This window comes from Centrocercus urophasianus, unplaced genomic scaffold (genome assembly GCF_019232065.1).
Source record: "Centrocercus urophasianus isolate 14NV4802_14NV808 unplaced genomic scaffold, USGS_Curo_1.0 seq_11, whole genome shotgun sequence".
Classification (NCBI taxonomy): Eukaryota; Metazoa; Chordata; class Aves; order Galliformes; family Phasianidae; genus Centrocercus; species Centrocercus urophasianus.
The window spans coordinates 29968250-29993746 of record NW_024884253.1 but is presented as its reverse complement, the minus strand read 5'-3'; the positions used below and the strand labels follow the sequence as shown (position 1 = coordinate 29993746).

The window sequence follows — 25497 nt, the reverse complement described above, 5'->3', positions numbered from 1 at the left end:
CGGGGGTGGGGGTCCCGGGAATGCGGGGCGGGCCCGGGGGAGGGCCGGGGAGCCCGGGAGGTGGGGCCGCGCCGCCCGGCCCGCCCTATATAGGGCGCCGAACGAGCAAGATGCTCACTGCCAACAGCGGGGCCGCGGGTGTGCGGGGACGGGGCGGGTGGCGAGCTCCTTCCCCGTGCTCCTTCGTCGGGCGTGGGGTGCGGGACGGAGCACGGGGCGTCCCGGGTGGCGGCGGGCGGGGCGGGGCAGCCCCGGCGGCGGTAGCTCCTCCGGTCCCGGGCTGCCTCGGCCAGAACAGCGGCCCCAGGTGCGGAGCCGGGCGAAGGGAGGCTCCGCTCCGCGCTGTGCCCGCCGCTGCGGGTGGGGGTGAGGGCCGCCGGGCCGGGGGCGAAGGGCCGCCAGCATGAACATCCTGCTGGAGCTGTTCGTGGTCACCTTCCGAGTGCTGTGGGCGTTCGTGCTGGCCGCTGCCAAGTGGCTGGTGCGGCCCAAGGAGAAGAGCGTGGCGGGGCAGGTGTGCCTGATCACCGGGGCGGGCAGCGGCCTGGGCCGTCTCTTCGCCTTGGAGTTTGCCCGGCGCCGGGCGCTGCTGGTGCTGTGGGACATCAACACGCAGAGCAACGAGGAGACGGCGGGCATGGTGCGGCACATCTACCGCGAGCTCGCCGAGGCCGCCCCCAAAGGTAAGCGGGGCTGCGCGCTGCCCCTCGGAGCCCACCTGCGGCCGTCCCGCCCCGACCTCCGGGGCGGCGCCGGGTGAAGGCCCTCCTGTCAGGGAGCCGGGCTGCACGGCCCGGGCCGCGTCCCGAGTGTCCCTTCGTCCCCGCGGCGGCTCTCGGAGCTGGCAGCGATAGCGAGCGGGCGAGTTCTCGTGTACTGTGGTGACACTAAAGTAAACAGAAGTTTTAGTGGGTTGGAAGTAAGTTTGCTCTTTCGCTCGATTCTTTATTTGCCTGCTGAAATCCAACTGAGAACGTTTTCTCTTTTCTTTCCTCTGTGTTCCTTAGTAGCTGGAGATGGAGAGAAAGATGTGCTGCCCCATTGCAGCTTGCAGGTTTACACATACACCTGTGATGTGGGCAAAAGAGAAAACGTCTACACAACAGCGGAGAGGGTCCGCAAAGAGGTTGGAGAGGTTTCAGTCCTGGTTAACAATGCTGGCGTGGTCTCTGGGCACCACCTTTTGGAGTGTCCTGATGAGCTGATTGAGAGGACCATGATGGTCAACTGTCACGCACATTTCTGGGTAACTATATGTTCATTTGTCCTACCTTTTCTGTCAGTTAATTTGAGGGGAATTAACTGCTGTTGCTTAACTCCTGTCTCCTCGGATTTTGCACTTGGTCCCTTTCATTTGCAAGCTCTCCCCTTTGTAGGCTTCTCTTTTAATTTAACTCTCTGTTTAACAGGTAATGGTGGGTATTGAAGTTATTAATAAATAGCTTTGAATTGGCTCTATGCTCTTAGAATTTTGAGTTCACAATCTCATTTAGTCTTATTTAGCCATGGATATGAAATCTCTTGCAACTGTCACTTCTAAATTTACCTTAAAGGTCCTTGCTATTAAGGAATGACTTTGCTCCCTCCTTCCGTAGTCTTAGAACACGACGTCAGCAGCTTTAAGATGCTGTTTTGGTGGTGGTTACAATAGCACAGTTGCACACTTCTGGAGAAAAAGGCTTATTAGAAGCCTCGCTGGAGATCTTGTTTGAATTGCCTTGGAGGCAAATTGTTGCTTTTGGTGGCTGGGAGAAAAGGCCAAGAAATCAAGCCAAGAGCGCTTTTTGGGAATCCTGTGTATTTGTCTTCATACTTTCTCCTGGGGCTACCAGTAGAAGTAAGAAAAATCTTCAAAGTTGATCTGAGGTGATACTATTTCTGTAACTAGCAGATTGTTATCAAGAAGTTATTTGATGACGCTACTTGATCTTGCTCTTCTTGTCTGCCTAAATCTTGTTTCCTTGCAAGTTTTATTTTTAATCTCACTGTAGTGAGCTATGAAAGTTATGTTGAAGGAGGGCATGATGCACACTCGGGTTAGCATTAGCTGTCAGACTGAGCCCATTGTTAGTATTGAACTGTTCTTTGGTCCTTCAAATAGTGTTATGAAATACACTTGCATAACAATCAAACGATTAAGCAATCTGAAATACGCTTCAACTTGAGCTTTCCTTGGCTATTCTTACCTTTGGATGATAAAATTTTGTAAAATCCTCCTCTTTAAAACTTAGAAGGGCCTCACAAACCTGGGGCTTCAACATGGAAGTTAAATGCTGTTTCATAACCCTAAAGGAGCCCCTTCAAATCCTCACTGTGAAATACCTAATGGCAGAGCAGTCTTTTTCCAATGTATTGTAAAGCTTGCAGAAAGTGTGCTTATACTTCAATGCACACAAGGTTGTTTAGAAACTATTAAAGTATATTTTAGGCAATTTGAAAGTTTTGAAAAAGTGCATAAGACTCAGCAACAATTAAGAGCTCTGTGTATTCCCTTCATAGAAGTGAAACTGATGCTGAAGCAAATAGAGATGTACGCTGGATTTAATGACTGTTATTGATGTGGTTTAAAAGCAGAATTGACAAAGTTTCCAAGAACTCTAAATTATGACATCACCATGAATTAAAATATGGGAGGATCCTAAATGCTCCAGCTGTTCTTCCTTCAGGCCTAAGTCATACACTTATTTATAACATTGTTTCAGAGACCTTTTTAAAGCATCCTGTGTGTGTTCTTTTACAGTAATTAAATATTAAGCTCAGTCTAGTATTGCTGTGACTGTTATTTTTGTAAGTTTCATTCATCTCTAAATGTTGGTATCAAATGACTTAACTGTACCTTCTTAGATAACTTTTTCTCCTTAAGATCTGAACTGTGGAAATTGAGATCTTGGCATAATCTTCTAAGGAGTAGTCAACACCCTTTCTATTTACTTGAGGATCTGTTCATATGTACGCTTCCTGCAGATCTTGTGTCCTGCTTTGCTTTTCCTTTTATTTATTTTTTGCTCTTGGCAAAACTTTTTCCTAGTCTTCCCCTTCCTGATCTCAGAAAAGACTGGCTTGGCCAACAGTGGGTGGACTTGTATTAGAAAATAATAATACTTAATTCATAAGATATCATCTGAATCAGCTGATTTGAAGCCAATTTTTTTTTCTTAATGCAAGTCAATGCTGACTTAAATAAAACAATCTGTCTAGATGTGTGAAGTCTTATGCAGCTAGACTTTTCCATGTCAGCTAAACTGGTGGTCCAAAAGCAAAGCAAATACTCTGGAGTATTATGTAGACTTCTAACTATTCTTGAAGGATGTTTCATCCAAAAAGCTGTGAAAGAATTTTGTATTGACATGAATCTTCCCTGTAATATTGCTCAGTAGTTCGGCGTTTGTGCTTTTGGGGTCGTCTTGTTTTTTTTTTTTTTTTCTTTTGTTTTTGTTTTTTAATTTCTTTTTCCTCTCCCTCCTGTGTAACAGTACATTTTCCAGCATATGTTGATCACTAACAAGCCTCAGTGTGCTTGTACATAAAAATGTCAAATGGAACTATGGTACTGTCCTCTTGAAGCCTCTGAAATGGGGTTGATTGCATGCTCTCTGTGCAGGTGAACTGAACTTGTTTTTTGTTAGCAGTTATGATTTGAAGGCTGCTGAACTTCTGCAGTAGGCAGTAAAACTAAAGCCTGTCACTGGTTTGCTGTTGTGACTCTAACTGAGCTGTGTACCATATCACAAACTGGCAGTAAGGAGAGCTTTAGCAGCATACCACAGCCTAAACAGATGCTTTCCATTTTGCTGACATCCGTGATTTGTGTAAGCCTTCCTATATGTGTTCTATATAAACATGTCACCAATGCATCATGTAGCAATTTCCACAGCATAAAATCCATTGCAGTATTAAAAACCTGTTATTTCATGCTGTGATAACTTGAATGCTTCTGATATTGAAAACACAGGGACAAAATCCATTCTCAGTTTGAAACAAGCCAGCTCTAGTATACTATAATTTGCAGATGCATAAAACTGTAGCAGTAATGTAACAGTATCTTTCTTGCCAGTCTGTTGCAAGAATAACTAACTTGGCTGCACTTGTCAAATACTGGAACAGGACTCCTGCAGACTGGGAGTTCTTTTCCTTTATGTCAGGATCCAGATTTGAAAAAAAAAATATTTAGTGCAAGATTAAGCAGTTGTTCTATTTATTTTAAGCAAAAAGAGTTTTTATAACATTTCACAATAAAGCCTAAGTAAAGTATCAGCACACTGTATTTTAGATCACAGAAAAGTGTTCAATAAAACTACTGTACAAACTATTTCAGATGGATTGAGATTTCTTGTATCTATTATTCTGCCTGAACATGTAGTTATAAAGCCACTGCTGAATAGACAGGTATTAGTATTGCACCTCAGCGTAGTTCCTGGTGACTTCTCCCAGATTCAGTTGTTGAACAGAGCAAGATGATGATCAGGTACCACAAAGTTCTGTGTTAAGAAGGTCCTTCTGTACAGCAGGTCTTTAGCATCCAGCTCTGAGAGAACAGTGATGCTACTTCTGCTTTTTATTGTCACCTCAATCCTCTGAAACTTTCAAGTTGAAGCTCTCCTCCTAGTGAGTTCTCTTCAACTTACCAAAAGGGGGAAGCAAAAGCATTTAGCTCCGGCTCTGTCATATTTAAAAAGAAGTGGAAGGCTAAAGCCTGGACTTGTACGTTGCTGCCTTGCTGTTCATTTCACTTATAAACTACTTTCTTTCTCCCTTTGCAGGGATGTAACAAATTCTAAATGGCCCAACACTGACTATATGAGGCAAGAGAGACTCCATAAGAGGGAAATACTGCTTGAGTAACTTAGGTATTTTGCACTATATAATCCCTTGAATGTAAGCACCTTTGAAAGAAAAGGCTTGGTGGAATCTAGAGAGGTTACTGAATTAAATACGTATTTATGCAGGTTGTCAGCTTAATCAGACTGGAAAACTTGCTAAAACCTTGGAGAATAAGTGATTTATCTATAAGTACTACCTAATCTCCAACTCTAAGGATTCTGTGATTCTAATCTCATGTAGTTACCCAGTGTTCAGTAGAACTCATACCTGTGGTTAGTATGTGAAAATGTTATGTAAAAATGTTGCACATCAAGTGTGCTCAGTGACTGTTCTACAGAAGAAAAGTTAATTTAATTATACGAAGCTGCTATCTGAAACTGTGCCAGGACAAATCTTTTATAAACTATTGGCACAGTAGTTTAATTTCTGTCTTCATTTCTGAAGTTCTAGTGTTTATGATAAAACATACACACTTATGTGCCAACTAGCTGTATTTAGCATTTTGGAATGAGTGGAGTTAGCTGTCTTAATTTTTAATTTCATGATAACATGTCCAAAGAAGTTTGCTTACAAAGTTTATAAGTTCTTGACTTTTTTCTTTGAAAAATGAGTTGGATCAAATTCAAGCCAAACCATGTGTATATGATCCAAAAAGTGTCATCAAAACTAACTCTTCCCTTGCAAAGTGATTCCAATTACATGCCACCAGTAAATTACCCTAGACAGCACATGTGTTTCATATAATGCAGTAGCATGCTGGGTAATGAAAATGAACCAAAAGCAGTCAGGCTCTTAGCTACAGACATAGGGTATTGGTCATATTTAAATCTTGCAAGTGCTTTGGTATGTTTCTGTGGTTCATATGTTCTTGGGCTTATTTATCAAGGAAATAGAGGAAATCTTCTATCAGTTGAGGAAAATACTGTCTTCCAGATGTAGTTTTCTAAAATATCCATCTTTCCCTCTAATGCAGCAATACAGTTAACAAAATCTTAAGCAAATAAACAGATGTATGTATGCTTCATGCCTGCTCATGATTCTGAAACTACTGGCTTTGAGCTTTCTTTACTGATGTATTGTATAGTGTACCAGGACCTTGTCAAGTATGGTTGCTATCAACCTGGAGTCTTCTATTCTGTAACAATTGGTTCCTGCATCTTGCATCTGTATGCATCTGTAAGAGCGAGTCTTCTCGTATTTAAGTTGCTGTGATTGTTTTCAAAAAATCAGTCTTACTGACTTTTTTTCCAGTTTTCTGATCCTTTTTGAGCAAATAAACAAAAGAAACACATCTGATTGGTTACCTAGAGTTTCAGCTGTGGAAGGGATCTTGCATCACTTCCGAGAGTATCCATACGTGTGGATTGAAATGAGTGTACTCATTGATCTGAAGAGTTATCGAGCAGTGTGGGTTGGGGAGGTAGATGAGTCTCAGCCATATTTGAAAGAAAAAACAAACAAACAAACACCTTTAGTTTGTCATTTGTAGGAATTGTGTGAATTCAAGCAATAAATTAGTATGTGAGAGAGGAGCTCTACCAAAACAGCTTCTAGAGCTCTTGGCTTCATTGGCAGCACTTCCATCAGGACTGTGAGAAGAGTGTATTGAAGATTCTTTAGATGTGTTACAAAACAAGCTTTCCTGCATGTATGTTCTGTGCTAGGTAATCTTACTTGTGTGATGGAGAATGCTGACCTGTTTTGTTCAAGCAGTAGTTGAATCCATGCATCTCCCTTTTCTTCAATGGTGTAAAGTGTGTTGTTGTTGTTGATTTTGTCCCTGTCAGTTCACAAAGCTGAAATGATGGCTCAGTGGGTCTTAAAGTGCTTCAATTATGCTCAATTTTCTGTGGCTGCTTTCAGGCATACTTTTGAGATGGATTTTCTGCATCATTCGAAAGATGCATGGAACTTGGGCTTTAAAAAAAAAAAAAAAACAAAAAAAAAAAAAAAAAAAATAAAAAAACAAAAAAAAAACAAAAACAAACAAACAAAAAAAAAAAAACAGAAAATAAAGGTTTTTGAATTGCAGCCTGTTAATTGTTTGTTGCCTGTAGGTCAGTGGCTGTGAAAGTGGTGTACCACTTGGCCAAAGCAATAACATTATTTTCACAGAACAGAAATGTGATAGGCCCTTTAAGGGAAAGGAGAATTTCTCTGAAGAGAACATGCCAAGACTTCTCAAACTAATTGAAATACATTTGAAGTATTAGTCAGTTATTAGTGGCTTGTAATTCCAAAGACTTCTAAAATAAAGCTGGAAGTGTAGTGTAGCTTGCAGAGGAAAGGTCCTTGAGGTAATCTCACACTTCAGTCTCCTGTGACTTTTATGAGGGTTAGAGACTTGTCAGCAAACCATATCAGTGCTTTCGGGATTGCTAATCTGCTCTGAAGAAATGGTGCTGGATGAGTGATCAGTGTGGTGATTAAATTTCTCCTTCTTCTGGAATGAGTTAAGTCAGCTGAATAAGCAAAAATTCCTGAACTTTGGTCTGATACTATGAAAAATTTGGGAAGCAGGAAACCTTGAATGGATAGTTTGCCACTGTGATGCTTAACCTAGCTTGAAGTGGAGAGAGTGCCTCTGCTGTTTCAGGGAAATACTCCGTATAAAAATGATGCATGTGCCTTCTTTGTCCCTTGGTGGTTGGAAGAGCAGTGCTTTGATAGAGTATGATGAAGTGTTAAATTACTGGTTGTTCTGTCTAAAGTAACATTTATAATTTTACAAAAAGTGATGATGTTAATGAGATCTTAACACATTATTACCTTTCTGTAATAACTGAGTGACAATAGCATACTTCTAGAAGGCAGATGTGTTTATGTGCTCAAATATGGAGAAATATAATCTTAATTAAGATGTGAATAAGTGTCTTGCTAACCCAGTATTTTCCTCGTTGACAAACCAGCCTCAAGTGAACAATGTGAGCTAGCAATCCTTGTCTGTAGTTCTGAGGGCCATCAAATACTCTGTCTAGACAGGTTGAAGGAAGATGAATGTTGTGTTTTCTAGCACTCTCCCTGCCATTTTTTAGCATCATGTTCTTATAGTCTTCTGTACTTTTATATCTATATGAGCTGGAAAGTATTATCCTTTCCCAGTGCATCTCATAATTTGATTTGATCTGGATTTTTTTGTGTGTGTGTTTTTTGCTTGTTTGTTTGCCTGAAGTTTTTGTTAAGCATTTGTAATATAAGGACTTTCTCAAGTCCTCTGTATGTAAAAGCCAAAGCATCATTTACTTGATAAACCTTGCTCCCTAGCTTTTAAGGTTTCTGGCTATTCACAATGATAATAAAACTGAGTAATTGATACGTGTGTGTCTTTTGTGAAGAGTGGTAGAAGTATTTCTGCACAGGCAAGCTAGTACTGAGTCACATGTTATGCTGTATGCTTGTATTCATGGTCTTAGGCTGCATAAAAAGGTGTATTGAAAAATATAGCTATGATCTAAATAAGGAGACATAAACTGCTGGCATTTCAGTTTCTTATAGTTTGTTTTGAAAGGAGATACGTAACAAGCAGGAAAGAGATTTACATCAATGCTTAAACCTCTGAATGAACGCTTTGTTCTTGTAAATAATTGTATTAGAATAATGATTTATACGCCAGCCAAATTAACACTTGACACAAGTGAGGTATCACAATCAGGAGGGGAGGGCATTATAGGCCACGGAATGCAGAAACAGCTGCAGAGCAGAGGTGACTCTCTTGGTGTGAGCCTTTTGAAATTCAAGTTTGTTTGGCTGTTGAATTCTGCACCTAAATGTGCCCTGGTCAATTCTGCCATCTGTTTGAACTTGTGTGACAGCTTCTCAAGCACTCCACTTACAGCATTGGCTTGTATTAAGTGCTTGAGCATATGCTTAAAAGTAACTTGGCCATAATTTCTGTTGACTTAGGAAAAAAATTTAGAGACAGCTTAGTGGCAGCAAGCATGGGGCATCCCTTGAATCCATGTTTTACCTTACGCTAGTTTTGGTGTTCATCTGATCCTTGGATGAACCAATTCAGCTCACAGTACTCTGCAGAGGGAAGCTTCATTTTCTTGTTCAAATTGATTAGTTTTGCTTCTTAGAGACTACACTTGCTTCATCAACATTTTAGACTGGCACTCGCCAAATAGCATTTGTGTGAAAGAAACTGGAAGTAGGATAAAACCATGTGGTAGCAGACAGGACCTTCACAGCTGTCTAATGAAACCTCGTTCCTGACAAGATTTTCTAGAATAGGATGTATGGGCTTAAATCGTTTAAATAGGCATATGTGGTTCCAAGCTATTTAAATCCATCAGTCATAATAGTCTGAATTTAGTAACTTCATTTCTAGAGAGAGCAGTATTTTAATTATGCGCTATTAAAAACCCTTAGATAAAGGGTTAACGACTTTTGCTTATTGCTTTGCACTGATACTGTGATTGCTCTTGTGCATCATAGAAGGCAATTGCACTGTTTTGGTCAATATACTAGCTGTAGTTTTGGTCTTTTTTGTTGTCTCTTATCAAGAGAATATTTACCTGCTAAAACTTTTTTTTTTAGACATCTTTTTTAGGAAGGACAGGGAGAAGTATTTCCACTTTGAATTTTAAAAATGTCTTATCTCCATGTGCTTAAAAAATATTGTTCCTCATTCAGTGATTTACTTTGTAGTAAATGGGAGCCTTCTTTTAGGATTTTAGCTTGTTCCTGAACAAGCTTTAAAGCTGAATTTTTATTCAATTGCAATGGTTTCTGCCTTTTTTTAGTTTCCAGTAAATTAGACTACTGAGTGAAGAGAGAAGCTCTCCTCCTAATCCTGTTTTTTTTTTTTTTTTTTTGTTTGTTTGTTTTTTGAAATATTCAGTTATGGTGCAATTACTTTCATTTTTTTTAAAGTAATTGATTTGAAACAATGGCCTAGTTACAGAGTGGGGAAGGGTGAATGTAGTGACTCAGTTTTCATACTCATGCAGATATTGCACTGCAACAACACTGCTGTGGAGCTACTGCCTTAAGGTATGTAAAGAAATCAGAGGCTTTTTTTTTTTTTTTTGCCACATCTTCAAAAGTCAGTTACGTAAATTGTAAAACATGAGTGATGACTTCATATTTTCCCTAAGTACTGTTCTCTAGTAATATTTGGAAATATGCAGACTAAAATATTAAGCGTTACTAAGTATTCCAGAGCATGACTAAGCTTATGGCAAGCTGGAGAAGAATGTGTATTTGGAAGTTGAATTGCGTTCCTGTTCACTGAACAGAATATTCTGAACTCTTATCTAATAGCTTTTCTAAAATGAATTTGTTGTGTGGATTTTTCACTGACTCACAGTGGCATGTTTTCATTTTTTTTTGTCAAGATTATCAAATAGCTGGCAATAAATAACTGCTCTCCAAATGGTTGGACATTTGCTACAAACTTGTGCTAATGAAGGTGAGGAACTGATGTGTTTGTTACACTAATGTCAACATTGCTCTGAAATACCACGAATCCTTTGACTGGGCCATTTGTCAGTATATAAACAAAGCAGAACTTCTAGTCATTTGACTTCAACAGGGCTTAAACCTAGCTTTTGTGGAAAGAAGTAGCCAACTGTTATCTTCTGATATTGCTTGACCAGCAAACTCTGAAGTAACTTTAAATTTGGCATTTGGATAAATGCAAGTTAGATCTTTACTGACAGATATGCATGTGGAAGAAGATAATGTTGATAGTGCTGTCTACTGAAATTGCAACTTAAGTCCTTTAGCTTCTTACAGTGGTGGTGGAACTCTGTTAGTTTTGAATATATGAAAAGCTCCGACGCTAATACGATTGTTTAAAGAAAGCACATCCTTCTGCTTGAAACTGCATGTTAGTTTTCAGAGACTACTGCCAACTGTGTAGCACTTGCCTTAAACTGAACATGGCTTGATAGTGGTTATAGTCTGAAAGCGTACTGAAATATTGTTTGTAGACAATAAACATCATTCCGCTTAATGAGATATCTTTGGGCAGGTAGAAAGAGTTCATCTTTTCAGCATAATGACTTCATCTGAAAGCTTGAGTTCTCAGCTTGGTTATGTCTTAAACTTGTGCTGACCAGAGAAGTCTACGTGTATGTGTTTGTTCCCAAGTTTCAATAGACATTTATCATGTTTGTTTTGCAATGTGAGGCAGAACTAAATGTATAGCAAGTCTCCAACAGCCCTCTTACCATGCTATCTAACCTATTACTAAAACTTTTCAGCTTTTAAAATTTTAATTTGGCATTTGGAATGCACAATCACTGGCAACCTATGTTCTGCACTTCTGCCCTGCTTAAGGAGATAAACTCTTCCCCTTGTTCATTGCTAGCTGTTGAGAATCCAGTATGATTGTACTGTCTGAGCCTTAAAAGCCATTGAAATTCAGTGCAGGCAGAATTGTCTGTGAGTGCTCTGAATGAATACCTTTAAGAAACTGGCAAAGGAGTATAGTCAGTGAAAGGTTTCTGATAGAAGGGAAGCATCATTTTGTTTTTGAAGATAACACACTATGTATGTGTCCTGGGTTCAGCTGAAAATATGTTAGTTCCAGAGCACACTCATCTAGGTGTCCTGTGCTGCCTTACCTTACTGGACTCACTTTTTCCAGTTGAAGGGCCTTTAGAAAGGAGAAAGAGTGGAAGTGGAAAAGATGCCATTTTAGAGTGGAGAATGTGCTCCATTATTCATAGCCACATGAAATCAAAGATTTGCAAGAAGTGAAGAGCCCTAACTGTACAATAGGTGATTTAAGTAGCAGTATATACTGATGCACATATATAAAGCAGTTATGCAAGCCATATCTGTAAGTACAGATAAAGTAAATAAGTTTATATGCATGTATGGTAGAATATATACAAGCATGTCCATGAGAAGCAGACAGATGCTTCCACAGAAATGACTGGTGTAGCATATGCTCTTTAGGAAGACCAGACACTTAAGTAGAAGTCTGACATCTGTGGGTGGAAATAATTTTAAAAGCTTTAAAAATCTACAACCTATTTCTTCTCAGTAGGGAAAAATACAAAAGATCTTGGAGCAAAAAGATCGAGACTGCATACCAGTAACGTGAAAGCCCTAACTTCCACTTGCTGGTATAGATTAACAGGGGTAGTTCAGCTTGAATGCCCAGAAAGCATACAAAGCAGAGGCTTCTTTTTTTTTTCTTTTTATTATTATTATTATTATTATTATTATTATTATTAAGTGAAATATGCTTAAGGAAAAACTGGGGCCACCTTTGGCTGTGGTACATGTACCTGAAGTACATGCTCTTAAAGGTGTCTAAAGTGCTGCTGTGGTGATGAACACAAAGGAAAGGTTTGTGTAAGGCAACTGGGACTTTGGTTAGCTCTAGATTGCCTTAAGGCTTAAGTAACAGTGGAATTTCCATCTTGACTCTCAAGAAGAAAGCTTCTGAAACAGGAATTCTGTTATTTAGGTAGCATGCTTGAGTACTTACTTACACATCAGAGTAAGGGGAGAACAAAGCAGTTTTCTGTTCCAGTCCTAGTTATGCAATTTGGGATAATATCACAGGAAATGAAGCCCTTAAACGAAAGGGGAGGGAGAGACAATGTAGTGACATGATAAGTTAACAAAAGTTTCTGTTGCAAGGTCCTTTCCTAAGCACTTCTCATATTCTACTGTCTGTATACACAACCCTTTTCCAACTAAGCCCTGTTAACAAACTATACAAAAGACAATTTATCCAGGCTATGTTCAGTTGTCCTAGGCTTGGCATAATTAGTTCAGGTAGTAAAGAGTGGAAAACAATGATTAATGACTGAGAGATAACTAGTGGTATTAGTTTCCTGTGGTTTTTTTTTTTTTATTAGCATTACTTATCTTATCTTTACTATCTATGCATTGTAAACAGCTTTCTGGCACTAAGTTTTGATTAAGGAAACTACTTTATTCAGTTTCAGCTTTCTTCTGATACACTCAATATGAGTTTATTCAATGCAAGGGAAACTACCACAAGAGCTGGAAACACTGGAAACAGTGGTAGCTATTGATATTGAAATTTCAAGAAATTTTGTCACGGCACCCTAAGTACTACAAATGCAAAACAGTGTAGAAATGTAATTATGGACTGTAACATACTTTTATTTAGCAAATTGCATGATACATTTTTGTAACTACTAACAAACCCACTTATAAACCTCAATAAAGGAAGTTTTTTACAGATATGATGATGCTTAGCTGATTGTGTCTCTTGAGAAGCAAAGGATTTTGTGGATGGATCAGCCATGAGAGAGGAGAAAACAGGAACATTAATTACTGATACGAATTAATATAAAAAAAACAAACTCCAAACAAGTTATTTAAATAATAGATTATGATTTCACTAAGCAGAGACTTGTGTACTTCAAAGTCCTGTTTCACACAGAGTTAGAGAGAGCAAAAATATGTTTATTTCTCTGTAAATCAAATAGAGTTTAAAATTATCTGGTGTTGTCTTAGTGACTTAGTTCTTCAAAGTACTTATTTTGTTACCTTCACCTCTTAACCTGGTTGGATCTTATCTGTAGTTTCACTCTATCTACAGTTATAGGGCACACAGAATATTGGTGTGCCCGTGTGTGGCTTCACTTCCTTGCTACTTGTCATCCTTACAGACTTCTTGTTCTTTCAGGAGCTTGTGGTTGCAAGGCAACTGTAACATTATTACTGTGCATGTGTGTTAAGCATTAACTGCTGTTGCAGTTCAATATTAAAGGAATCCCCGTGGTCCCAGAGCAGTGGGTTTTTATGTGAAGGACAAATAAAGCTTTAGTGAGAAATTAAAGGTTGTGTTGCCTGCCAGGAGGTAAATAACTAAGGGACTCCTTTTGAAATGAAATATTGAAGTGCTAGCTTCTTATTTTGAATGCAAAGCCTGTTCAGATAGTTTCTTTCCATGTTTTTAATGCCACAGATGTCTGTGGTAGCGTGGCTTGAGCAAGACAGTCTATCTCCTGTAGAAGGATCTAGGTGTGATCACCTGTGAACAATCCAGAGAAATGCGTGGCTTTTTTAATTCATTACTGTATGAAAATTACATAATTCTGACTTGTTTTTCACAATAGTTTATTGAGAATAGAAACTGAAGATCAGAAATAGCACTGATCTCTACAGCTATTTAAATATTTACTTAGACAGTGGCTAATTATCCCAAGGGGGCCCAGTGCTTCTTGAAACCAGCCAGCAGAGACATCTGAGGTCCTTTCAAGTTGAGGCACGGTTTTGGTCCCTTACATTTGCAAGGTCAACAATAGTTGTAGACTTGTGTCTGCCTTCTGTAGTCAGCCTGTTAACAACACAGCCATGTCTGCTGTGCTGTGTGGTTTCTCTAGTATCCAATTCAGGACTTTTGATGTAGTCTTTGCACAGTTAATAATCTCACCTTAAACTAATATTTTGGAGATACTTGTATAGTGGATTTTAAGGGTAGGTATATAATACAGAAAAAGTAATTGAAGTGATGGTGCAAATGTCAAACTATTGTGCTCAGTTCTCTTGGAAACAAAGAAATAAAAGGAAAATGAACAGTTAAATCCAATCTTCTAATGGTATGCTTTGGTGTATGAGAAGGCATTTTTGGATATTGTAGCCTCTAATGTGAATAAATTCTCCTTTGAACGTTACACAGTTCTAGGGTATACTTTCAAGACTCTTCTAAAAATATTTGGCAATGGCTTTTGTTGTAATGCTGTAAATGAAGTTTTACCCCATGTTTATAAAATGTACTTACAGTGGTTATCTTCTGAAATAAGAGCAACTGTATGACTGTAGTTGAAAATAACTTCAGTATATTTAGTGACAAGCTTGCCATGGGTTTTTTCTGCCTTTTAGGTGCCTCACTTTTCCTTTCCATGTGCAGGAGTGCATTACTGCTATTCTATCCAGTATTGAGAAACCTCCATTAAGACTTAGGCTGCCACAGACAGTTTGCAGAACACTTTGATATTCTCTTTTGTCAGACTTCCATACCTTACTTTCCAGTTATTGCAATGAAAAGAAAGCTGGGGCATGTGATAACTTCTGAGTTTTACCCCATGGCAGCCATGTGCTGTCCTACATGGAAGGAGAACATGCAGTGCTGTACTGTGGTCCACAAAGAAAGGGAAGAATGTAAAATCAAATGTCCACGCAAGGCAAAGAGAGGATGAAGGTGCATTTTAAATAGAAACCGGAACTTTTTTTTTTTGTCACTGTCTCCACTGCTTCATGTTAATACTTTCATGTTATTAGCCATGGTAGCAGGCTGTTGTGACTTCTGCTACCTTAGTTCCAGGCTTAAATAGAGTCATCTAGATGGGTCTGTGACTAATGTCACCAACTCTGCCTTGTGGATCTGGCTGAAAAGTTTTTAACATGAAGATTAAACAAAACAAAACAAAAAAAAAGCAGTTACCCAGATGTACCTATTAATACTGTTATGCATCTGGCTGTTCTGGCAGTCAGGAATAGCTGTGGCTTGAGTAAAATCATTATTTGTTACACCAGCATGCTACTCTTGTGGATCAACATCAGCAGTAGGCAAACTTGCCTATTCCTATCAGCCCCTGAAAAGTAACTACACTCTATCCACCTTATTTGAAGGGATCATGTGGAGAATAAGCTATTCCTTTGGCATAAAGGAATTTCTGCCTTTATGTAAAGCAGCTTGTCCATGCTATCAGAATAGTTGTAAAGGCTGGTTGGGTGTTGATGGAAGGCAGAAAGTATGGAAAAAAAAAAAATAAATACAATATTGAAAAATAGAAACTTTAAAGGATCTTGCACATCGCTACCTGCTTTATTTGTTTCTTTAATATAAAAACAAGTCTATAAACACGAGGTAGCATGTGCTTTTCCACTTCGGTGTGCTTTGTTCATTCAGTATTCATTGTTTCAAGCTGCATACATCTAACATTGTTTTCTATGTAGGCTTGCTTTCTACTTTAAGAATAATTACTCCAAAATTTAATTAAAAAAATCACTTTCCCAAACAGGGTATTTCTTCATATTCTCATTTGCTGTATTTAGGCTAATTTGTCTTGACATTGCAGCTGTGCTGTTCTTTGTGTTGCACAATCTTTTGAGTTTTGTTTCATTAAGAATGGAACTAAAGAATTTGGGGAAGGGGAGGGAAGAAGTGCTAGACTGTTAGAAGTTAATTTGCCGTAAACCAAAATGTTGAGAACAGATTACGAAAGCTATGAAGTGACATGTAAATACTTGTTCAGTTTCACACTTACGAGAAATAAGTCATTAAAGCTGTGTGCACATGGAATACATGTTACAGCTACTGGGAATAGTTCTTATATATTCAGAAGCATGGAGGAAGTTGCTTAGAAGGTTTGAAATTGGTCTTTTATGGAGCCTGAACATAAAAATTAAACAGTCTCAAAAACAAATGAACAAAAGAACTAGCTCTGCTCTCTGTTCAGAGTAGCTTCTTACAATCAGTCTGCCCTACCTACCTACCAGTTCAGATTTATCTAATCTGAACTGCAGATTAGAAAACTTGTTTGTTCAGTACTTTGGGTTTTTTTTTTCTGTTTTTCTAGGAGAGGGGGAAATAAAAAAAAAAAAAAAAAAAAAGAGCAATTCTGAGTAAAGAAGATGCTTAACTTTAAATTTCTTGACTTTGAACACCGTGCATCTTTCCTGATTCCTCATAGCATAATTCCTTTCATCTGCTGTACTCTCTGGTTTATCCTCTGTGTTGAAAACTATATGACATTTGTCATTAATAAAAGACCTCACTTCAACTTGAACCACTTAAATGATTTTAGTTATATGTCTTCCTCCACAGCTGTGAGATGTAAAACTGAAATTAAAAGATCAAACCTGAGGCAGATAGTTTGATTAAATCATTTCAGTTAGTTTGGGGGCCTGGTTCTTGACCTCTAATGTCGTGGACAATACCACATTTCTTGTGTCGTATTTTCTAATACTTTTTTTGGCGGAGGATTAGTGTGTCCACGCATCACCTCAGAAAGCCCATGTGGGCTGTGCTACCTGTTCAGACAAATGCCAGATGGGAAGGCCACCCAAGAGGCATCTTGCCCCTGAAACAATCGAACTTTGAACTGCCTTCTCAGCATCACGACAAGCACAGAGAAGATGTCAGGTCTGGTAGGCAGATGTAGCTAAAGCTGAAAGAAACTAGAAACAAGAAACTAGGTTGGTCTGGTTTATGTACCAGACAGAAAAACTGGGGACCAGAGTATGGAGGAAGCTGCTTTGATCAATGAAGTAGACTGTGCCAGAAGCTCAGTAAGAACACTGATTTATTTGGGGATTGCTTATACCACGGAAGAGAATAACTTGACTTTGGGATTGTTTTTCCCAGCAAGAGGAGGTTGGGAGGAGCAGTGGGCAAGCCTTACTCTGAGACTGAAAATGTGTCCCCCAATAGGGTGTGTCTGCCTCTCGCCATGCGTGTTTTTAAGTACTGACTCCCAGCTGCAGCAGATGGCTGGAGGATGGCAGCACCAAGGTGACTTACTATTATCCATTTAGCTGAGGTGTTGATAGCTGACAGCTGTGTTTTGTACATTTTTGACAGCGCAACTATCTTTACCAACTGTAAGAGTAGGTAATAATATGGATTTACAGACACAGCTACAATTCAGTGTATTTCCTCCACAACTCTCAACAACAAAGATGAAAAGAAAGAAGATGACAATATAATAGAGAAGACAAAGAAAAAAAAAAAAAAAAAAGAAAACCACCCCAAAAGGCAAAAGGTGCACTTTCCTGTTGAGTTTCTCCTATGAGATAAACATTGTCTATGCCTTGGATATGGTAGGACAAAAAATCTGTTGCTACTTTTTTTCTGTCTCCCCCCCTCACCTATTGAGGGACAAACTCCAAGGCAAGTGCCTCTTTCTTTCTGTAGTTCCTATGCTTTGCAGGCATGGCTTCAGTCTGCGTTATCACGCTTTCTGGCAGTGTGTGGTGGCAATCAGTCATTCCAGTGTGATGTGGACAGATAACTAAGTGAAAACTGCTGATGGAACTGACTAATGCTGTGGAGGGGAGTAAATTTTTAGCAGGACTGAACTGGGTGCTCTGCTGTCTCTGAGGAGGTTGGTGTGGAAGGCATGGGCCAGTGTACAGTGGTCAGTGCTGTGGGGTGACTGTGGGGAAATAATGTACTGTATAACTTGAGGAAAGTGAAGCTTCTTACCTTTTTGAGACTGTGTTGCCTCGTGATGACCAGGCAACATGGGAAGAGAGGCTGAAACTTCATGTGCCTGGCACAGATTAGTTTAACAAGTGAACTAAATTCTTGTCTGAGGCTCTATGTAAGAGGTTTAGAGATCCCTGCCACGAGGAAAGAAACAAATGCAAGACAGCTTGCTCTCAGACTATATTTTATAATTAGCTTCATTATACAGTTATGACAGAATCTAGGAGTTATATGAATCAACAGTAGAAAAGGCAAAGAGTCAGGAGGTCTGTTAATCTTCTATCATCTGCCAGCTATCCAGTGAAAACACTCTTTTGTGTGGTGTTAGGAGGTCTGGATTAGTCATTTAACACCTGCAGGCAAATACGCTGTACAAGAACATGTGAAAATCATTAGAGCAAAACTATCCTGACATCTGTGATTGGAAAATGCAGACAGCATAAGAATGGAATTAGATGGATTCAGATGTAGCTTGCATGTCCCTTTAACAATGCAGCTGACAGGATTCAGACCAACAATTAAGCAAGCAGCAAATACTTCAGGGGCATTTGCATACTCTGGGTTTGGATCCAAATTACATGGGAAAACTTGGTTTCTGGGATGACAAAGAATTAGTAGTTCTGCTTGAGTTAGAATGGAGTAGAAGCTTTGCCATGAGTAGGTTTATATATTAACCACGCATTTGTGGTTAACATACATTATCTGAAATTCTTTGGCAACTTAAAAGCGTTCTAGTACAGTATGCTGATTACATACAAGCAGAAGTAAATAAGAACTGAGCAAACCATTTTACTACATAATTGAGTTTCAGCATATATGATGTTCTGCTTGATACTGTATAAAAAATGTTAGTGTGAGTTGGCTTCAGAAAGAGATGAGAAAGCTAGATATTGTAGTAGAGGTGGTCTTCTGAGAACTGCCTTCAATTTATCACTTAAAATTTTATTTTTTTAAAGGTGTTTAAGCAAACAAACTTTGAGATAATCAAAGTGGTGGTTAAAAGCACTCGTAAGGTTTCATCTCGACACTGGATTTTGTTTTATCTTTAAAGCCCTTCAGATATGGAATTAATGATGGATGTATACATCTACTTTTAATTAGAGCAATGCTAATGGATACTAATAAAGATGGAAAGCAGTTCAAACTAGCAGATGTTTAGTGTATTTTGTATGTGAAAGGTAATATCAGCAAAACATCTGCCTCTTCGGTATTTCGTTATTGTAAAATGCGCAGGGTAAGTTAAGTGGATAAAACCAACCATATCTAGCTGAGAAAATACATTATCAATAATTAGAACTGGTAATTGGCACTGATCTTAACACCGAAATGCTGTACAGCGTAATTAAACACTTTGCATTCCTTTTTCTGTCTTAAAAAAAAGTGACCTCCATTTTAGGTTCAAATTATCTCTTTCTGATAACTAGTCTCTTGCAGAAAAATAAACATGTCTGAGCTCAATTGATCTTTTAACCTTCGCATTTCTGGAGATACAATCATTGCTGTCTGAATTCACAAACTTGCTATAGATTCTCTGTTGGCATTTTTGAAAAACCAAGGAATTCCAAATCTATGCAATGATCTTCTAACTTCTTTATCATAAACTGAGGTTAAGGTTTTGAACACTTATAACTAATGTAGTAGTTCACCTTTTTTTCTTCTTTGTTTTATTTATTTTGTAGACGACTAAAGCATTCCTTCCCAAGATGCTGGAAATGAATCATGGACACATTGTGACAGTTGCAAGTTCTTTGGGACTGTTCAGTACTGCTGGAGTAGAGGTTTGTTGAATTGTAATAATCTGGCTTTTTTTTTTTTTCGCTTACAATAAGGTTTTTTTTTTTTTGTATTAGCAGCTCAAGAAAATAGTCAAATCTTCAAAGGTATTTGGAGATTACAGTAATATGGATACCAAATCATCTAACATCCCTCTGTGAGTGGGATCCACAGGACTGAAACAGACACCATACCTGTGCACTTGCCACATGGATTCATTCAGAATGCTAATGATTGTTGAGTAGCCTGGTAACTACTGGTAATTCAAAAGGCATCCAGCTACCCATTACTGCCAAGAAATGTAGTGCTAAGGCTGAAGTCAAAGGCAAGGATTTTTGAAAAATCTTATTTTTTATTTCCTTTTTTTTTTCCACAAGGAAATGGCTACCTACTTTCCTTGCAGAATAGGTGGCTCACATGCCTTACTAGGCTCCAAGTTATAAGCAGTAGGTCATCTAGGACCTGGCAGCCATTTGAGAACACCAGTTTCTGTGACTCGTTTGATACATAAAACTAGGTAAGGATTAGAGCATATTAGCTTGCATTTTGAGTCATTAGTACAAATGCAAGTGGAGACAAAAATCATTCAAGTAGAGAAAGAGAATAAGTCTTACAGAATAATGGTCGTACTACCTTGTAAAATGCAGGGTTTTTTTTTTTTGTTTTTTTTTTTTTGTTTTGTTTTTTGTTTTTTTTTGCATATTGTTTAGGCTGAATCCAGAATCTTAAACTGCCCTGTTTTGTTTTGTTTTTTGTTTTTTGTTTTTTTTTTTTAGCAGAAATGAATTAAGCTGGTGTAAGTTAAAGCTTTTTTTCAATGTATTTACTTTCTTGAGAATTCTTGAGAGAATTTCCTTGATGGTGGGTGTGGGTACATCCAACTGAAAACTTGGATGTTAACTGCTGTCTCTGCAATTATTTTTGAATTTTGAGTATTTTATGAGATAAGCAAACTATACAATTTTCTAAAATTAAATATATAATACGACCAAATCTTTGTTATACCTTCTACTGAAACTTACAAGAAGTGAAACATTTCAGATTTCTATACCTATGTCCTGCCATATCACTAGGCTTCTTCAAATCTGACCCCTACGTAGTATTAGATTTCTCAGTCTTCTATTCCAGCATTTGATATTAAGCAAACTGGTAAACAGAGTAACTTGCCATACAAACCTGCCTGCTTCAGAGACTTGATTCCAAGTTAATCTCATACATTCAACTTTTCTGTTTTCATGATTCTGTGATGATTCTGTGATGATTGCTTTAAAATTGAAGTGACAGATGAGTTGATGTGATGCTGTATTCAGTGGGTGTCTTTCATTGTTGCTATCTAATTTTGTGTAGAGTCGCATCAAATATGCTTTGGCTTTAAACATGATTCATATCTGTCCCTTTTAAGGTGCTATTTTTTTTTTCCCTTGTTCATTGCCAACACAGGATTATTGTGCTAGCAAATTTGGAGCTGTAGGTTTTCATGAGTCTTTGAGCCATGAACTAAAAGCTGCTGAGAAGGATGGAATCAAAACAACTTTAGTCTGCCCTTATCTTGTAGATACAGGAATGTTCAGAGGATGCAGGATCAGGTGAGTAAAATTTGTCTTCTTTATGTTTGTAGTTTTATAAAAATAATTGATGGTAATTTAACGTCATTACCATAAAAATATTTAAATAAATATTATGTCTGTTTGCATGTGTTGGTGTGATCAGTAATGCTGACCCCAAAAAGGGACTTTATGAATTTCCTTTGTCTCATGGTACTTAGCACAAATTTTGACCTATAAGTGAATAGTGAATGCAAAAGTTGAAGTATTTGTTCTTTGCTAAGGCATTCCAAAAACAAAAAAAGTGAGTTAATGTACTTTCTGAGGTTGGCAGTCTTTTATGTATCTTAATTAATCAGCCTTAATCAAATATTTCAGAAAAGAAATTGAGCCTTTCCTTCCACCGTTGAAACCAGAATACTGTGTGAAGCAGGCTATGAGAGCTATCCTTACAGATCAGCCGATGATCTGCACGCCTCGCCTCATGTATATGGTCACCTTCATGAAAAGGTAACATCTGAGATGCCGTTTAGTTGGCAACACAAGCAGCAGAGTGCTAGTGAAATATGTGAACATGTCCGCTTTCTAGATTTAAACACTCTCATATACAGGCCGTAGGTGCTGTTCAGTCATAATTCCTGTCTCTTGGCTCGCATAAGTGATTATTGCCTTCTTGGGAAGTTCCATAAAACTGTGATCCTATGCATTGTCATCAAAGCATCCTAGTTTTGAATGTCTATTATCTTCCATTCTCATTAGGTTTATATTCTCTTCAACAGACTTTTCTTCCATTTTGTGAGTTCTTTTTATTTAGGAATGGGGGAATAAGGAAGCTTCCAGCAAAGGAACCTGTGTCATTTGTGTCTAGGATGAGTATGGAGGAGGCCCTGCCCGCAGATTCTGTAGGACTTGCATCAATACAGTAAAAATCTGCATGTTCAGAGCCAAATTGCAGAGTCTGTTTGTGGAAAAAGTTATTTAAAGGAATCATCTTCTTTTATTCTGTCTAACACTTCAGGTTTGGGATGAGAACTCTGTAACTAGCCTTCTATTTCAGTGATGCAATGTAATACAGGAGTTGGCTCACTTCCACTTATGCATCATCACTTGCATGCTAGTTTGTAAAGAACAGTTTCACAGCTGTATGGATTTTTCTTTTTCTTTAACCTTAAGTGTGTAGTAGGAACCTTTAAAATCTTGCAGTCCTGTGAGAGATGGTTGAAACTGAGAGCATTGGGATTTTTGCTGTACTTGCAAAGCATTTGTTCTCTCCTTCAAGTCTCTCCTGGTGGATAGGGTCACCAAAGACGAGGAAGGACCTTGACTGCTCTCATCTTTGCTGGAAGAGAGCATGTATGTGTTTCTTCTGCCAGCAACTTGAGAACACTACAATCTTTGAGCTAGCTTCAACCAGAAGCTCAGAGGGTGCTTCAGTGCTCTCTGCACAAGCAGTGCCTCCTGCAACAACAGTCACATCAAAGGCCCTTGGGGTTTTCTTGCATTCAACACTTTAGCTTCCAACAGGGAGATCAAAGCTTCTGCATAATCCATGCCCCAGGCAGCCGCACTTAGATCAAAGGCCCTCCAGTGGCTACTGCACAAACAGTACTACTGCCAGCAAAGACACCTGTACCAGTGACATCTATTTCAGTGATCCTTACTCCTAACGCCTAGATTCTGTGCATTACTTTCCACTAAATGAGTGTCTGTCACACTGTTTCCAGAGGCTGAAGAGATTCCGTCTTAGTCCTTCGATAGAACTCCTATTATCCTTGAAATAAAAGTGGTATATAGGAAGGAGGGGAGGGTCTGTAGTCAGATATTCATCTCATTTTACCTCTTGGAATTTTATCTGAAGGGGGCAGAGATGAAATTGCTTTCTTTATTTCAGACCTCTTTTTGAGGATGGGTGATTGAGTTTAGAATACGTGTAAAAGTTGTTAGACATCTGGTGATCAAAGAATTGCATAAACTAATTCCAAATTAGATTTTTCTAAATGTCTGATGACTTCTGGCACTACTTTTGGTTGTTAGTAGTTTTTGTGGTGCACTTTGCACAGGTTTGTGAAGAAGCAGCAGAAAATGTGTTCTAAGCTGATAGCTGGTGAGCAAGTAACTTCTTCCTCCACCTTTATGCCTGCTTGTATGGCTGAGTCTCTAGAATTTCAATTTTCTCAGTAAAATGTCCTGGAAAATACTTTTACCAAACTGTCTTAGGAAACCCCTGCGATGGCTATTATGTTTCATTTGAAAACCCAAGTACATAATAAACAGGGCTTTTTTATTTTTGTGCCATCTTTTAACAATTTTATAACTTGTGTTTTGCAGTATTCTGCCCTTTGAAGCAGTTGTATGCATGTACCGGTTTTTGGGAGCAGACAAGTGTATGTACCCCTTCATTGCTCAAAGGAAACAGGCTACAAACAACAATGAAGCAAAAAATGGAATTTAACACTGGTTTGGATGGACTAACGTTTATAGGTGAATATGATAATGTTACCTGAGTGAATTGTGAAGTGCTCTTGCATCTAAGAGATGCAAAAAGTCATCATCTTACTGTGGCATTCTCTTGGGTCCTCAACCTGTGTATTGAACTCTAAAAATCAATGTTTTTTAATATACTGTAAATAAAACTGACTAGAGTACTTGGAAAATGTGATAGGTAAACAAGGTGAATTTACAATGTAGCTGCCACCATTGTCCTTTAGAATCTCACTGTATGTACAGTAAACTAGTCATACTACTTCTTGTAGGGATGCACTGTGTGATATCTCTTCCTCAGCTTACCAAGATTTATAAAAGCAGTCTACAACCAGAAGATGCAATGTCTCAGAAGTTGTTCATTTTTCCCTACAGTGTTTGGTAAGGGGCAGGGAGGGAAATCTTTATATTTAAGCTACTGCTTATGCCCTTTTAGCAAATTCAAGGACAGTTTCTGACTGCATCTCTTTGCTTGTTAATCCAAGCTCTCTAAAGGACACATGGCCAGATTGTGGTGTAATTCTCTTTTGTACCAATAGTGTGTATTCTATTTAAACAAAGATAAAATTTTTTGAAATTTCTGCAGATTCAAAGGCAAGTGAATGTATCAGAAATACATTCAAACTTGTACTGGGCATCTGGCTTTCTAGGAATGCAGTCAGTGATTTAAATTGACTTTTTTTCAAGTCACTTGATTTGAAATATGCTCTGTTCTGTTTCCCTCTATATATGTCCGAGTCCAGTCTGCTGTTACGGACTATGTTTCTTTTCGTAGTACTTATTTCCGACAGAGTTCTCCCACCCCTGAGGAAGCTGTTGTACTAAATTTCTGTAACTGGACTTGTGCCTAAGAGACAAAGCAACTCAGCTGAGATACAAACTGTTTATGTAACTGCTGGTCATATGCCAACTATTAGCAAATGAAAAATAGAGTAACGCCTGATGCAACTTTACATGTGGAGTATGGAAGGGTGTAAAGATTTTTTTGAGTTGTACTCACATTGTAGAACAGCAAATGACATTTTTACAGTATTTTTTGTAAAGCGAACAATTTTGTGCCTTGAATTTGGTAATCTGTATTAGTGAAGCATTGTAAAAGTGAACTTCTACCTCTGTATCTTAATGTATACCATCCACTTGTAAACTACTATTGGACAAATTGTGATTACTTTTTTTAGGATGTCTTGTTACATAGTGACCAATGCCTGTGGTTATTAAAGTGAGCCACCTTTTCCTTAAATCTGTGATTGGAATGCTTCCTTGAAAGACTAGTTCAAGCTACTTGTGCGTGCTCCGTAGCTCTTTATCATCAACACAGTTCACATACTTATTGCTCAGTTCCTGTGTCCGCTTTGTCAACTACAAGGTTTAGTCTAATCTCTTAAGCATTAGTAAGTACTGTGAAATTAGGCTTCAGGAGTTGACAGGTTTTTTTTTTCTCTCTGGTTTCTAACCTGGTCAGTGTAGTAATTGGTCAGTGAGCATCTGAAGAGTTTTGGTTTTCTATAGAGCTTAATTAGATATACGTAAAAATAACCTAGTGTGGGTGTGATTTTTAAGGGATTAAAAAATATTTCAGTGCAGTTGCAGTTACTACTTATTACATGTACGTAGCATACATACATTGTTTTTTATTTTGTATGTTTGGAAAATAGTGTTTTAACTAAATCTTTTAGAAATTAGTTTAAAGTAGATGAAACTGTTTACATTAGCCCTTTTTCCAAA

At 38.4% G+C, this 25497-nt stretch overlaps 1 protein-coding gene across 2 annotated transcripts; it reads left to right on the top strand.

The window, feature by feature from the left end:
- Positions 1-364: 364 nt before the first annotated feature.
- RDH10 (retinol dehydrogenase 10) lies at positions 365-25012 on the top strand. 2 transcript variants are annotated; one of them, XM_042839501.1, is made up of 6 exons: positions 365-683; positions 1011-1246; positions 19654-19752; positions 21188-21333; positions 21670-21801; positions 23620-25012. In XM_042839501.1, exons 1-6 carry the CDS (start codon positions 404-406, stop codon positions 23741-23743), a joined length of 1017 nt encoding a protein of 338 aa, XP_042695435.1. In that variant the 5' UTR covers positions 365-403; the 3' UTR covers positions 23744-25012. The 2 variants fall into 2 exon arrangements, with proteins under 2 accessions (XP_042695435.1, XP_042695426.1); XM_042839492.1 differs by having other exon boundaries at positions 367-683; positions 1008-1246.
- Positions 25013-25497: the final 485 nt, after the last annotated feature.

Bases quoted from the DNA above. Each gene is read 5' to 3' on its own strand.
- RDH10 (XM_042839492.1), top strand. From the start codon at position 404: ATGAACATCCTGCTGGAGCTGTTCGTGGTCACCTTCCGAGTGCTGTGG. The intron at 19,753-21,187 runs GTTTGTTGAATT...TTGCCAACACAG, and splicing joins TCAGTACTGCTGGAGTAGAG to GATTATTGTGCTAGCAAATT. The intron at 21,802-23,619 runs GTAACATCTGAG...TGTGTTTTGCAG, and splicing joins ATGGTCACCTTCATGAAAAG to TATTCTGCCCTTTGAAGCAG.